Genomic DNA, 14289 nt, shown 5'->3' with positions numbered 1-14289 from the left:
GCGGCGGTGTCTCCGCGTGCTCCTCAGAGAGGTTGGGGGGCACAGGCGTCTGAAGTCCCTGGGTCTGGAACAGCCTCTGGAGACCCCCGGCTCCCTGGCCCCCCCGTCCCTGGGGTCCCCGCGCGCGGGCCGGGCATATGGAGGGGTGGCTCGGGCTGTGGGTGGTGGCCGCGCCGTCCCGCCAAACCCCGGCCACCCAGGCCCCCGAGCCCCAGGGTCCTCTGCGGGACCGGCCAAGCCCTGTGGCCGGGGGAAGGCCCTTGTTTGTCGGCGAATATGAAGCATTTATCTTTCCCTCTCACGCCCCAAATATTTCCGATTTACCCAGAGTCCAAGGTGCCCAATGTTGAAGACTTGAAATAATTACTGTTTGGCTTAAAGTCTGAACGAAGGTTCACATCACCTCAGGCACTTCCTCGCACCCGATAGATACCTCACACCACTCATTACAGCGCCAACGCTAAAAAAGGTTTCCTTATTCCACGGAAACGTATTGAGATGCTAACCGTGTGCAAGGTGCAAGGCTCGGGCAGGAGGATGAAGGGCGATAGCCTGACACGGGCGCAAAATGACCTTGTCTTGCTCATAAGTGGACACAGAGGAACGCGCAACTTTTGGCCTAGAATGAGACGTATGTGAGGACAAAATCATAAAAATAATGGAAAACAAATTAGTCCCAGAAAGATGAAAGAAATAACAGAAAATTCAACGCCCACGCCTGTGCTTTTAGAGAACAGACTGCTGCCTCCTAGTGGCCGAGCGGGGCAGTGAGCGGCTTTCAGCCGGCGGAGGCTCACATTGGGCAGGGGATATTCCCAGCAGAAGCTGGCGCTGGCTGCTTAGGCCTTAGAAAGTGGTGATCAGTTATTCTCAATATTGGATTGAAATTTTTTTTTTTGAGACGGAGTTTCGCTCTTGCTACCCAGGCTGGAGTGCAATGGCGCGATCTCGGCTCACCGCAACCTCCGCCTCCTGGGTTCAGGCAATTCTCCTGCCTCAGCCTCCTGAGTAGATGGGACTACAGGCACGTGCCACCATGCCCAGCTAATTTTTTGTATTTTTAGTAGAGACGGGGTTTCACCATGTTGACCAGGATGGTCTCGATCTTGACCTCGTGATCCACCCGCCTCGGCTTCCCAAAGTGCTGGGATTATAGGCGTGAGCCACCGCGCCCGGCCTGAAATTTATTATTACTACAATCCATGGTTCTAAAGCAGAAGTCTCAAAGAATATGGTAACAGAGTTTCTCTGGGGTGTTTTAGTTTGTTGCCAACTGATTGTCTTGAAGACAATGGAGCTTTCAGCTACTTGACATAGCAGTAGACTTAGGTTACCAAGGTCACAAGGTCATATAATTCCCCTTAAACTAGACACTACTAGAATTACAAATATAGGCCTGGCGCAGGCTCATGCCTGTAATCCCAGCACTTTGGGAGGCTGAGGCTGGAGGATCCCTTGAGGCCAAGAGTTGGAGGCTGCAGTGAGCTATTATTGCACACTGCACTCCAGCCTGGGCAACAGAGGAAGACCCTGTTCTCAAAAAAAGATATACAAATACAGGCGTTAGAAAAAAAGAGGCTTGGCAATTTCAGCATCCATAAAAATGGTAATCCAGCCCAAGACTGAATCAGGCAAAGGATAAAAATGTTGATGATTTTAACAAAACAGCATCATTTTGTCCCCAGATACAAGGAGAAGTAACACCTGGACGTGAAAAAGAAACAGAACTTCACAAAGGATGCCAGCTGAAGCTTAAGATGTGTTTCACAGGTAAGTGATTACAGCTGGGAAACGAATTAATATGACCTTTCATAGACAACAAGCGACAGACCCCACTCCTCTGACTTTCACGAGGTCATTTGGCGTGGTAGAGGATATCTAGTGTATCAAATGTGTTGTTCTGGTAGCCCCATAATTTTTAATTTTTTTTTTTAGATGGAGTCTTGCTCTGTCACCCAGGCTGGAGTGCAGTGGTGTGAGCTCAGCTCGCTGCAACCTCCGCCTCCCAGGTTCAAGGAATTCTCCTGCCTCAGCCTCCTGAGTAGCTGGGATTACAGGCATGTGCCACCACGCCTGGCTAATTTTTGTATTTTTAGTAGAGATGGGGTTTCACCCTTGTTGGCCAGGCTGGTCTCGAACACCTGACCTCGTGATCCACCTGCCTTGGCCTCCCAAAGTGCTGGGATTACAGGTGTGAGCCACTGTGCCCAGCCCATAATTTCTAATTTTTAACAGAAACATATCAAAAGAAAGAAGCCCACAGTTGTTGGTAATCATATCCCTCTAAAAGAATATGGTTGATGAGCAGGAATTGTGGCCAAAGTGTGGCCCAGGTATCATGACGGGAGGGGTTCTTAAGAAACCTAGTTGCTTACTCTAAAAAAGTTTTTTGTAGGCTACTCTGCTTAAGGAGCAACCATTCTTTTATTCCTTTACTTTGTTAATAAACTTGCTTTCACTTAAAAATATTTTTTTTGTAATAAAATATAGAGACAGGTTCTCACCATGTTGCTCAATCTGGTCTCAAATTCTTGGGCTCAAGCCATTCTCCCACCTCTACCTCCCAAAGTGCTGAGATTATAGGTGTGTGCCACCACGCCCAGCCAACTGCTTATTTTGGAATTGGTTTCAGGTTTATAGGACTGACTGAGGCCGTTAAGATTGTTTGTTTGTTTGCCCGTTTTTCACTGCAGCCTCAAACTCCTGGGCTCAAGAGATCCTCCCACTTCAGCCTCTCAAAGTGCTCTGATTACAGGTATGAGCCTGGCTCCTGGCCTGAAGTTAAGATCTATTTGCTCTAATTTTTTTTTTTTTTAAGATGGGGTATTGCTCTGTCACCCAGGCTGCTGTGTTGTGATCATAGCTCACTGCACCCTTGAACCCCTGGGCAATCAAGTGATGCTCCCACCTCAGTCTCCAAGTCGCTAGGACAATAGGCATGTGCTATTGTGCCTGACTAATCCTTCCCTTCCCTCCCCTCTCCTCCCCCTTCCCCTCCCTCCCCTCCCCTCCCCTCCCCTTCCCTTCCCTTCCTTTCTTTCCTTTTGTGTGTGTGTGTGCGTGTGTGTGTGTGTAGAGACAGGGGTCTTGCTTCATTGCCTAGGCTGGTCTCAAACTCTTGGCTTCAAGCCATCTGCCCGCCTCAGCCTCCCAAAGTGCTGGGATTATAGGCATAAGCCACCATGCCCAGCTTCTTTACTAGTCCTGCCTATCCTTTATATTTGTATCAAAGAAGCCCTTAAAATATCGACAAGGAACGAGTGAACCAGAAGAAGCAGGAGGAGATTCTGAGGCAACACTGACAAGTAGGAGTCATCCTGTGATTTCATTAAGTGTGTGTATGTTATCATTTCATGGAAGAGATAGTGGTGAAATTATTTAAAAACATGGTGTGGCCAGGCACAGTGGCTCATGCCTGTAATCCCAGCACTTTGGAGGCCAAGGTGGGAGAATCTTTTGAGCTCAGGAGTTTAAGACCAGCCTGGGTAACATAGTGAGATCTCATCTCTACAGAAAGTGAACAAAATTAGCTGGGCATGGTGGTGTGTGCCTGTAGTCCTACCTACCCAGGAGGCTGAGGTGGGAGGATCACTTGAGCCCAGGAGATTGACTGCAGTGAGATGAGATCAAGCCATTCGGTTCAGCCTGGGCAACAGAGTGAGGCCCTATCTCAAAAAAGGAACAAATAAAAACAACAAAAATACATGGTATTATAGTTTTCTGGATGACACTGAGGAGGACTCATTGTTAGAAAATAGTGATAACTGCTGGGTGCGGTGGCTCACGCCTGTAATCCAAGCACTTTGGAGGCCAAGGTGGGTGGATCACCTGAGGTAAGGAGTTCAAGACCAGCCTGACCAACATGGTGAAACCCCGTTTTTTTTTTTTAAAAAAAAAAAAAGAAAGAAAATAGTGATAACTGACTTATAAAGCAATGAAGAGCGTCTGTGATTCTGTGATAAAGAAAAGTCAGGATTCCAGGGATTACAATGAGTTTTCATGCTTAAGGAATGAAGATTTTGTAGATTTTAGATATAATTCATTTTCAGGATTTTTTTGTTTGTACATTTTAGCAGAAGTTATTGTTTCCCTGTTGGACACTGGCATATGAATATTCAGTAAATGTGAATTTTTTACTGTATTCATGAATAAGACATTAGAAATACTTCATATTTATAACTTTATTTTATGCTTTGTACCTATTTTTATTTTTCTGAGACAAGAGTTTCGCTCTTGTTGCCCAGGCTGCAGTGCAATGGCGTGATCTCCGCGCACTGCCACCTCCGCCTCCCGAGTTCAAGCAATTCTACTGTCTCAGCCTCCCGAGTAGCTGGGAGTACAGGTGCATGCCACCACGCCCAGCTAATTTTTGTATTTTTAGTAGAGATGAGGTTTCTTAATGTTGGCTAGGCTGGTCTTGAACTCCTGACCTCAGGTGCTCTGCCCACCTCAGCCTCCCAAAGTGCTGGGATAACAGGCATGAGCCACCGCGCCTGGCTTGTACCTGTTTTTATTGAATATTTACTTGTCTCAGCAGTAGACTTTTAGAAAGTTACCTTTATCTCCTCTTCCATTTGGGCCCTTGTGGGTTTATGCCTTTATTTTATTTTTTTTAAATTAATTTGTTTTCTTTGAGACAGGGTCTCTCACTTTTTAACCCAGGCTACATGGCTCCCAGGCTCAAGTGATCCTCCCACCTCAGCCTCCCTAGCAACTGGCACCACAGACACACATCACTACACTGGTTACTTTTTTTTTTTGTACAGATAAGGTCTCACTGTGTTGCCCAGGTTGGTCTGAAACTCTTGAACTGAAGTGATCCTCCTGTCTTGGCCTCCCAAAGTGTTGGGATTACAGGTGTGAGTCACCATGCCTGAATTTGGTTTATGCCTTTACACACACACATGCACCAAAAACATTTGGTGTAGTTTTAGTTGGGGCTCAAGGAGATGTGAAAATAAAGGCATGTAATTAATTTTCCATCCCTGCCCTGAACTCCCACTTGTTTTGAATTTAATGGTGTTGATCTTTTCTCTTATGATTCATGTTTTATGGTTTCATGTCTTGTTTAAGAAGCTCTTTTTGGCCAGGCACAGTGTCTCATGCCTGTAATCCCAGCACTTTAGGAGGCTAAGGCAGGCGGATCGCTTGAGCCCAGGAGTTCAAGACTAGTTTGTGCAACATAGTGAGACTGTGTCCCTATTTTATTAAAAAACAAAGTTCTTTTATACCTTGAAGTTATAAATTCATTTACCTATATTTTCTTCTATGTATATCTTAAACATTTATGTTTTGAATCCATCTTATATGATGAAGAATTTGAAAGGCAATGTCAAGATAGAGGTACTTTTAAAAAGAGAAGGGCATTAGAACCTTTAAGAAAAACAAAAAGCTGAGTGACAAAGGAAAAGTGCACTACTTTGGTCTGCAGAGAACATTTATATAGTCAAAAAATGTAATATGTGATAATACATATTATGTAATAGTAATCCACAATAATATAAACTGTAATTACAATCTAAATATGATAATATAATCATGATCTAAATATCATGGTATGACTATATGTAGAGGATGCAGTGACAGGAGAGGACAGTTGGCAAGAGAGTTAAATCTTCACTTTTTATAGTAGGAAGTCATCTGGTAATGTTTAAAATAGGTAAATCAAGAAACAGAGGTATAGGCAAAGTACTTAGACATATGGCACTAAGAAATAGCATAAGAGTTAAAGTTGTAGGAAATGATGTTATTCAGAATAAGCCTTTTGGTACTTTTTGATGTATTTTTTAACTGTGAGTATGAATTGTGTGATATTTTTTGAATTATGCATCAAGAGAAGAAGAGAAAAAAACAGGATGATATTGTCAAAGATGAAGGCAGACAAGGAGAGTGGTAACTCATTATCTGATGGATTAAATAATATATTGCATGGCTACTCAGAGCAGAATTTGAGGCAAATACCAGGCATACAAGTGTGGCAGGAGAATTTAGTGAAATAGGGAGTTTTGGTTTTTTTCTGCCTCTGTTTTTCTTTTCACTTTAGAGTAGGCAAGAGTTTTGGCAGGGCTGAGAGTGATGTCCTGATGTCAAAGTGAGCCTGATGTCAAAGACTTTTGTGCCTTTGGTGAATGTCTTAAACCAGGGGAAAATGCCAGGCATAGAGGCTCACACCTGTAATCCCAGCTACTTGGAGCTTGAGGCAGGAGGATCCCTTGAGCCCAGGAGTTTGAGGTTACAGTGAGCTATGCCCCTACTATTGCACTCCAGCCCAGATTACAGAGCAAGCCCCGTGTCTTAAAAAAATAAAAATTAAAAAAAAAGTAAACCAGGGGAGGAGGTTATGCCATGGAGGGGCTGAGGAGAGGGAGAGAATTCTTTAAGACTGTGAAGGGATTAGTGTGTACATCCAACCAGAGTGGGCACTGGGCTCTAATTTCTGGCTGTGTTGAGGCAAGTGACAGGACTCTGAGTAGATGGCTGCAGGGGACATCTCAGGAGGGTAAGTCCAAGCCCAAGTGCTGTCATATATGAATTCCCATGTCTCAGGTGTGGAGTCTAGGACTTGAAAAGATATACCTGCTGGAACCACAGGGATCAGAGCACCCACTGGTGAGACTGATGTCCAATGATGGGATGGTGTGGGAGGCAGATAGGAGGCCTCCCCTGGACCTTGAGGATTCTGTGACCTTTGCATAACCCTTGGCAGATGGGATCCCCCAAGAGTGCCTGATGTTGAATTTCTCATCAGCACTCTAGTGCAGTAGCTTGGAGTAGGAATTAGGTTCATTTAAAGAACATTCAAAATGTAGTATTTTTCGCATATCTGAGCTTATAGATTAATTTCACACCTGCTGCCCTAGGACAGGTAGGGGGGAGCCCCTGTCCTCACCTGCCACAAGAGGAACAGACAAGCCTATACTTGAGGATGTTAGGATAGGTGGTAAGTGCTGTGGCATACTCAGGCTCCTGTGGAAGGTAAAGGTGATGGAGCAGCCACTTCTAGCTTCAGATGTCCCTCCCTTTCTTGCCATTCCCCAGGATCTGTTCCCTTCTTTCCCACATTGCCTGGCCCAATCCGAGGGCCTCTTCTCTCCCTGCCTGGAGGTGAGCAGGGGAATAGAAGGGTCTTCACTCTGGGGAGGAAGAGGTAGAGGAGAGCCACCCAGATGGCTCCTTCCAGGAGAAGAGACTGATTCACATCTGAATCCTGGAGTTCCAAAGACCTGCCCCAGGAGACTTATTCCTTGACTTCGAGAGGTTTAAGGGGCTAAAGTAGTTTGGGTCCCAGCCAGGAAAAAAAAGGGAGGTGGTTTTTCCATCTGGAAGGAGGCTGAGGGAGTCTGGGGGCCCAGATAGGAATAGGAGAACACAACAACCCCGTTAAACAAAGAGGAGAGGTTGAGGCCTGAGCTTCATTGAATAGGGCTGAAGCAAGTCCTCTTGGGTCTTTGCCTCCCAGGAGCTCTCTGAGGGCTGGAGCTGTGCTAGGGTAGGTTTCAATAGAACTTGTGTTTGGGCCAGGCACGGTGGCTCATGCCTGTAATCCCAGCATTTTGGGAGGCTGAGGCAGGCAGATCACGAGGTCAGGAGTTTGAGACCAGCCTGGCCAACATGGTGAAATCCCATCTCTACTAAAAATACAAAAATTAGCTGGGTGTGGTGGTGCATGCCTGTAATCCCAGCTACTAAGGAGGCTGAGGCAGGAGAATTGCTTGAACCCGGGAGGTGGAGTTTGCAGTGATCCAAGATCGCATCACTGCACTCCAGCCTGGGCAACAGAGCAAGACTCTGTCTCAAAAAAAAAAAAAAAAAGAACTTGTGTTTGTCTGTGTTATAGATGGGCCCAGGCCACAGCTTCCCTCCTGGGAACCTTCCAAAGAACTACTTGGAGGGTCTCATTGAATAGGTCCTAGGGAAAGGAGAGGAAGTCTCTGGTATATCTGGGAAAAGATCTGAAGGTCACTCCTGGAGTTAGTTCTGGACAGAATCAGGGTCTCAGAGACCTGCAGAGCTGTTGGGGGTGTGTGCTCCATGTCCACCATCTCTCCAATGGTAGGATTCCTCAGAAGACCAGGTCCCACCCTGTCCATCAACCTCCCTGTAACTGCCCAGGGGTGCAGACACCTGAGAGGCAAGGGAACTCTTGGGGTAGATGGGAGCATACCATTTCTCAGCCTGAGTTTTTGGCTCAGAATGTGTGACCCCACCCTGTAGGGACTTCGGCATCCCAGTGGACACAAACACATAGAAACGGGTAGTTGGGTGGGAGGCCAGAACAGCTTTTTATTCAGTTTGGTATAAGTCGTATTTACAAGGAAGAGGTGGGGTGCACTGGGGAGCAGGATCAGGTCCAGAGTCCCAGTGATTCTCCTTCGAGGGGACAGTCCTGCTGCCTCCTCTCATGCTCCCTGGGAGACTCTCCCTCCTCAGCCTCTCTGGGCCTGGCCTAGTGTGGGTAGAGCTGGGAATGCAGCCATGCAGGGTAGAGCTGGGAATGCAGATGGGGTTGTTGAAGGAGGAGAAAGAGTGTGGCAAGGCTAGCATGGGGTGGCTGCTCTGGGGCCCTTGAGCATAGCCTCCTTCTTGCTTCTTGGGTTCAGGCTTCAAGCACTGGTGAGGCTGGTGGGGTCTCTAGGGCTCCAGGCTGTTCACTGGGCTATGGCCCTTTAGGGGTCTGTGACTGCTCAGTCCTGTGAGGGCAGAAGAGGGGAGTGAGGGGCTGATTGAGGCTCCCCTTTACCCATATCCCTTCAGATTCCTTACCTCTTGCTGCCTTTGGGGCCCTTTCCCTTCTTGCCAGCCTTGGGGGCCCCCCTGTCCTTCCTGCAGTTCTGGGGTGGTTTCCGTGGGGCTGGTGTCTTGTCCAGTTGCTGCATCAGCTGCTGCACCCAGGGCTCCTTTGGGTCTGCACATAGCTCTGGCTGAGAGCACTTGCGGGGCAAGAATCTGAGGGTGCGGGGGATGGGGCGGTTAGTAAGCCTTCTTGGTCTTACCCACCATGCCCTCCCCATCCAGTCGCCAGCCTGTACCAACCCCTTTGTGTCTACTCACAGGATAGCTGGGATGGAGCAGCCTAAGCTTGGTTCCTGTTTTCGGTAGCCGCGGACAACCTTGGCGGGAATCTTCCTTAGGCTGTACCTGAGGCAACAGTCCTGAGCCCCTCCATCACTGCCTGCAGGGTGGGATTCACAGGGAGCCAGGGGCTGCTTGCAAGCTCCCATCCAGCCCTCTTGATCCCCTTAGCCCCATCCAAGGCCCCTCCCTGCACCTCCCTGTACCTTGGGTCCTGGGGATGCCAAAGGCCAGAACCAAGATAAGGAGGCTCAGAGCCAGCGACTGAGCCATGGCTGTGGTAGAGGATGAGTAAGAGGCCAGAGTTGTGGGCGAGGTGGGCAGCCGCAAGTTGGGGGTCTGTGCGTGGGCTGGGATTGGCCTGCTATTTATGTAGTAGACACTTTCACTTCCCTTATCCTATCCCCACTCCTTTTCCTTCCTGAAAGCTGGATCTGCTGGCACCAGCCCCACTTATCTCGAACTAAGTGGGGACAGTCCCAGGCTGCCAAATTTTATGTCATTAGTTGAATCTGTCTGGACTGAGCCTTCCTTCTATTCCCAGCTACTGCTTTCATGCAGACCTCACTGCCTCTCCCCTGGAACACCATGACTGTCTCCTCACTACGTTCCAGGAGCCATACTCTTTCTCTCCTTTCAGCAAATCTGATTATTAAGTTGTAAGAGTTCTTTTTTTTGAAACAAGGTCCAACTCTGTCACCCAGGCTGGAGTGCAGTGGTGTGATCATGGCTTATTGAAATCACCGCCTCCTGTGCTCAAGTGATCCTCCCACCTCAACCTCCCTAGGAGCTGGGACTACAGGCAAGCACCACTGCGCCTGGCTAATTTGTGTGTGTGTGTGTGTGTGTGTGTGTGTGTGTGTGTGTGTGTGTGTAGACGAGGTTTCTCCATGTCTAGCCCAGGCTAATCTTGAATTCCTGGGCTTAAATGATCTGTCGGCCTCAGCCTCTTGAGGAGCTGGGATCACAGGCATGTGACACCACATCTGGCTACTGTTTTAATTTTTTTTTTCTAGAGACGAGGTCTTGCTATGTTGCCCAGTCTGGTCTCGAACCCCTGGGCTCAAGTGATCCTCCTGCCTTGGCCTCCCAAAGTGCTGGAGAGCGACTGCCCCTGGTCTGTAGCATACCATTTTGTTTCCTTTTTGCTTTCCTTTTCTATGTATTTTGTAGTTATTTTCCTAATGGATACCTTGGTGATTATAATCAACATCCTAAACTTATAACAACCTAGTTTGAATAATACCAACTTAGTTTCAATACTATATAAACACCTTGCTCCTATACATTTTAGTCCGTTCTTCTTTGTATTGTTATGGTCACAGATTACATCTTTATACATTGTGTCCCCATTGACATAGATTTATAATTATTGCTAAATACATTTGACTTTTAAATTATATAGAAAAGAGTGGAGCTACAAACTAAAAATACAATACTAACCTTTATCTTTTTTTTTTTTTTTTGACACAAGGTCTTGCTTTGTAACCAAGGCTGGAGTGCGGTGTCACGATCTCAGCTCACAGAAGCCTCAACCTCCCAGGCTCAAGTGATCTTTCCACCTCAGCCTCCCGAGTAGTGGGGCCACCATACCTGGCTAATTTTTGTATTTTTTGTAGACACGAGGTTTCACTATGTTGCCCAGGCTAGTCTCAAATGTCTGAGCTCGAGCAATCCACCCGCCTTGGCCTCCCAAAGTAATGGGATTATAAGTGTGAAGCACCACACCTGACTATGTTGTCACTTTCTTTTTTTTTTTTTTTTTTGAGGCAGAGTCTCATTCTTTTGCCCAGACTGGAGTGCAGTGGGGTGATCTTGGCTCACTGTAACCTCTGCCCCCCAGGTTCAAGACATTCCCCTGACTCAGCCTCCCAAGTAACTGGGATTATAGGCATCCACCACCACATCCAGCAAATTTTTCTATTTTTTGTAGAGATGGGGTTTCACCATGTTGGCCAGACTGGTCTCAAACTCCTGACCTCAAGTGATCTGCTCACCTTGGCTTCCCAAAGTGCTGGGACTGCAGGCATGAGCCACTGCGCACGGCCTGCTATGTTGTTATGTTTATTGGAGACCTTTGTTTATTTGTGTGGCTGTGAGTTATTATTTTTTTGTCCTTTTGTTTCATTCTGAAGGTCTCCCTTTAGCATTTCTTTCTTCTTCTTTTTTTTTTTTTTGTTTATTTTATTTATTTATTGTTTTCTCCCTTTAGCTTTTCTTATGGGAATGTCTACTATTAATGAACTCCCTAAGTTTTGTTTATCTGGAAGTGTCTTATTTCTCCTTGATACTTGCAGGATAGTTTTGCTGGATATATAGAATTCTTGTTTGACTTTTTTTTTTTTTTTTTTAACTTAAGTCTTTAAATACATCCCCCATTGCCTTTTAGCCTCCATGATCTCTGAAATCAGCTGGTTAATCTTATTGGGAATCTTTTGAACGTATTGAGTTACTTCTCTCTTGCTGCTTTTAAAATCATCCCTTTGTCTTTGGGTTTCAACAATTTGACTATTATTTGTCTTGATGTGGCTCTCTGAGTTTATCCTTCTTAGAGTTTATGATCTTCTTGGGTATGTATATTCATGCATTTCATCAAACTTGAGATGTTTTGTCATTATTTCTTCATTTTTTTAAATGCCCTGGTCTCTCTTTTCTCCTCCTGATACTCCTGTGATGAGGTACATTTGATGGTATCACTGAGGCTCGTTTATTTTTCTTCTCATTTTTGATAATTTCAATTGTCTTATTGTCAAGAATACTGATCCTCTCTTTTTTTTTTGCCTGTTTAAGTCTGTTGTTGATTGCCCCTAGTGAAGTGTACATTTCAGTTATTGTATTTTTGCCTACAGAATTTCTGCTTGAGTCCCTTTTTTTCTTTTTACTAATTTCCATCTCTTTATTGATAGTTTCATTTTGTTCATACATCATTTTTCAGATTTCCCTTAACTCTTTGCCTGTGGTTTTCTTCAGCTCTTTGAGCATATTTAAGACAGTTAATTTTTTTTCCCAAAAGGGCCATTATTTCCCAATTTAATTGGAGGTAATAATAAAACAAGTAACAAAACAGTATTTGAGATTTCAGCTTCTCACTCTTATCATCAAGGCTTCCATCATCTCACTTACAGTAAGAGAGTTAATTTAAAGTCTTCATCTACTATGTCCAATATCTGGGCTTCTTCAGGGATGGTCTCTGTCAAATTCCTTTTTCCTGTGAATAGGCCATACTTTCCTGTTTCTTTGCATGCTTAGTAATCTTTTGTTGATAACTGGACATTCTGAGTATTATAGTGTGATGTCTCTGGGAATTCAATTTTTTCACTCCTTAGGGGTTGCTGATATATGTTTGTTGAGAAGTGTGCCATCAATTTACGGTGAGTTTTTCAAACTGTTTTTTGCAAAGTGTGTATTCTTTGTTTTGTGGGGTTACTGAAGTTTCTGTTTATGACCTGACAAAGATTTCTCTTCTTCCCCCACAAAAGGGTTCTGTCCCTTTAAATCTTCTGATATATGTGGCTCGGGAAGAGGGCTGAAACCAAGCAAGCCTGTCCCTTAGGGAACCACAAGAGAAACCCAAATGTAAAACTTCTCATTTTTGGCGGACAGGGTTCCCTCTGCCCACTCAGTGACCAGCCAGCCACTTCAGGAATGTGGGCTCCCATCCCCACTGTGTTGGTTGGTAGGTAGTGCCTGCATTATGCTCTCTTTTGAAAGATGGGCAACTTCTTCCTCCATCAAGCACCTCCCTGCTTGTTATAAGTGTCCAATCAGGTTCCAGACTTCTGAAAGAGTCGATTCCAATTGCTCTTTCCACCTCAATGGTTGCTTTGGTGGAGGGACCAACCCCTAGCACTTCTTACTCTGCCATTTTGTATGTTGTTGTTTCTTTAGTTTAATTTTTAACATTTTAAATCTTTTGTCCATTTGGAGTTTATTGTGGCATATGATGTATGAGGATTATTGGGTCATAACTTAGAATCTATGTTTAAAACTGGTTGAGACCTTAGATTTGTAATTCCCATGCCAGAGCTGGAGAATCCATCTTGTTTCCAGAGTGCTAAACCCAGCAGCAAGCTCCTTACATCTTGTTTTTTGAAGGATGGCTTATGAGAGGATAGGGAAACCATAGGAAGAGAAGGAGACATGTGTTAGGAAGGATGTAATCAGGACAACGATGGCCAGAGACATTAATATTGGGTTCCTGTTGGGGAAGGATGAGATGCAGAAGGCATGGAGTTGAAGATGGAGATATTTTTGGGAGGGGGGAAAAAAGGGTGGTGTGTCGTTTCAGAGTCCACAGAGTAGAGGGGCTGGAATTTGAGTGGCCTAGAGGAGAGGTAATTCAGCTCTTTAGTCTGAGCTTTTCTAACAGGCTGAGACCTTAAGCAGGGCGGCAGGGAGTGACTGTTGGCCAGGAGCTGGCATTCCTGAAACAGGACTAGGCAAAAACAAGGAGATAAGATTTCTTGGGTCTTTTACCTGGTCTAGTGGCAGATCCTGGAACCAGAAAGTTTTAAATTCCTAGCTCCCTGGTTTTCCCCTTGCCTAAGTGGAAGTGACTAAGAAAGTAGTAAGCAGCCTATCTCTGAAGAATTCTCAGACAGATAGAATAGCACGGGCTTGGGAGGGGGGCATGTAGATACTTCTGAAGTCATATTATATTAGTTTGCTTCCAAACTTGGCTACACTTCAGAATCACCTGGGCAACTTGTTAAAAACACATAATTAGAAGCAATATGCCAGACCGCCTTAAATAGAATCTCAGAATAGAGCCAAAGAATGTGTATTTTTACCAAGCTCTGCAGGTAACTCTAAGCATTTGGTGGGGAGGGGCTGGAAGAGCCATTTGGGCCTATTCTGCTCCCCGTCCAACACTCGAGATTGACACAGAGTCAGTGAAAGGGAACAAAGTTGGTCTGGGGAAAGGAAAGCTGGATTGATGCCCCCCTACCTCCCCTGGAGGCAGAGACTTTCTTTCCTGGCACAGGTTGTAGAAAAAAAGGGGAGATGGCAGGGAAGAGGAGGGGACTGGTTGTACCTTTTCCTCTCCTAAAATCTGAAGCTTGCTCTCTCTCCAAGATACTCGTCTGTCCCCCTTACCCTTTTTCATGCCATCAAAGAAGCTTCTTGTTGTGTCAGATGGTATGCACAGCCCCCTCAGGTCCTGTCCCTGCCTGGTCTTCCTAGATGCAGGAACCTTGGTTGATTAGGCATCAACCC

At 45.7% G+C, this 14289-nt stretch overlaps 2 protein-coding genes across 4 annotated transcripts in view; one reads left to right on the top strand and one right to left on the bottom strand.

The window, feature by feature from the left end:
- LOC105724567 (BET1 homolog) overlaps window positions 1-14289 on the top strand; it is a 115604-nt gene that overhangs the window by 28896 nt on the left and 72419 nt on the right. For all 3 annotated transcript variants that reach the window (XR_010344070.1, XR_010344071.1, XR_010344072.1), the window contains exon 2: window positions 1686-1770. The gene's annotated coding sequence lies outside the window, so the exon portion shown is untranslated. The remainder of the gene's footprint in view (window positions 1-1685; window positions 1771-14289) is intronic.
- On the bottom strand, window positions 8259-9454 carry CCL21 (C-C motif chemokine ligand 21). Its single transcript, XM_012463256.3, has 4 exons — window positions 9279-9454; window positions 9052-9172; window positions 8764-8946; window positions 8259-8690 (listed from the first exon to the last, which is right to left on the bottom strand). The coding sequence occupies exons 1-4, from the start codon at window positions 9343-9345 to the stop codon at window positions 8657-8659; spliced, it is 405 nt and encodes a 134-aa protein (XP_012318679.1). The 5' UTR covers window positions 9346-9454; the 3' UTR covers window positions 8259-8656.

The sequence above is a fragment of the Aotus nancymaae genome, unplaced genomic scaffold, assembly GCF_030222135.1.
Source record: "Aotus nancymaae isolate 86718 unplaced genomic scaffold, 86718_ANA_hifiasm-v0.15.2.pri h1tg000003l, whole genome shotgun sequence".
Lineage (NCBI taxonomy): Eukaryota > Metazoa > Chordata > Mammalia > Primates > Aotidae > Aotus > Aotus nancymaae.
This window is presented reverse-complemented; position numbering and strand designations above follow the sequence as displayed.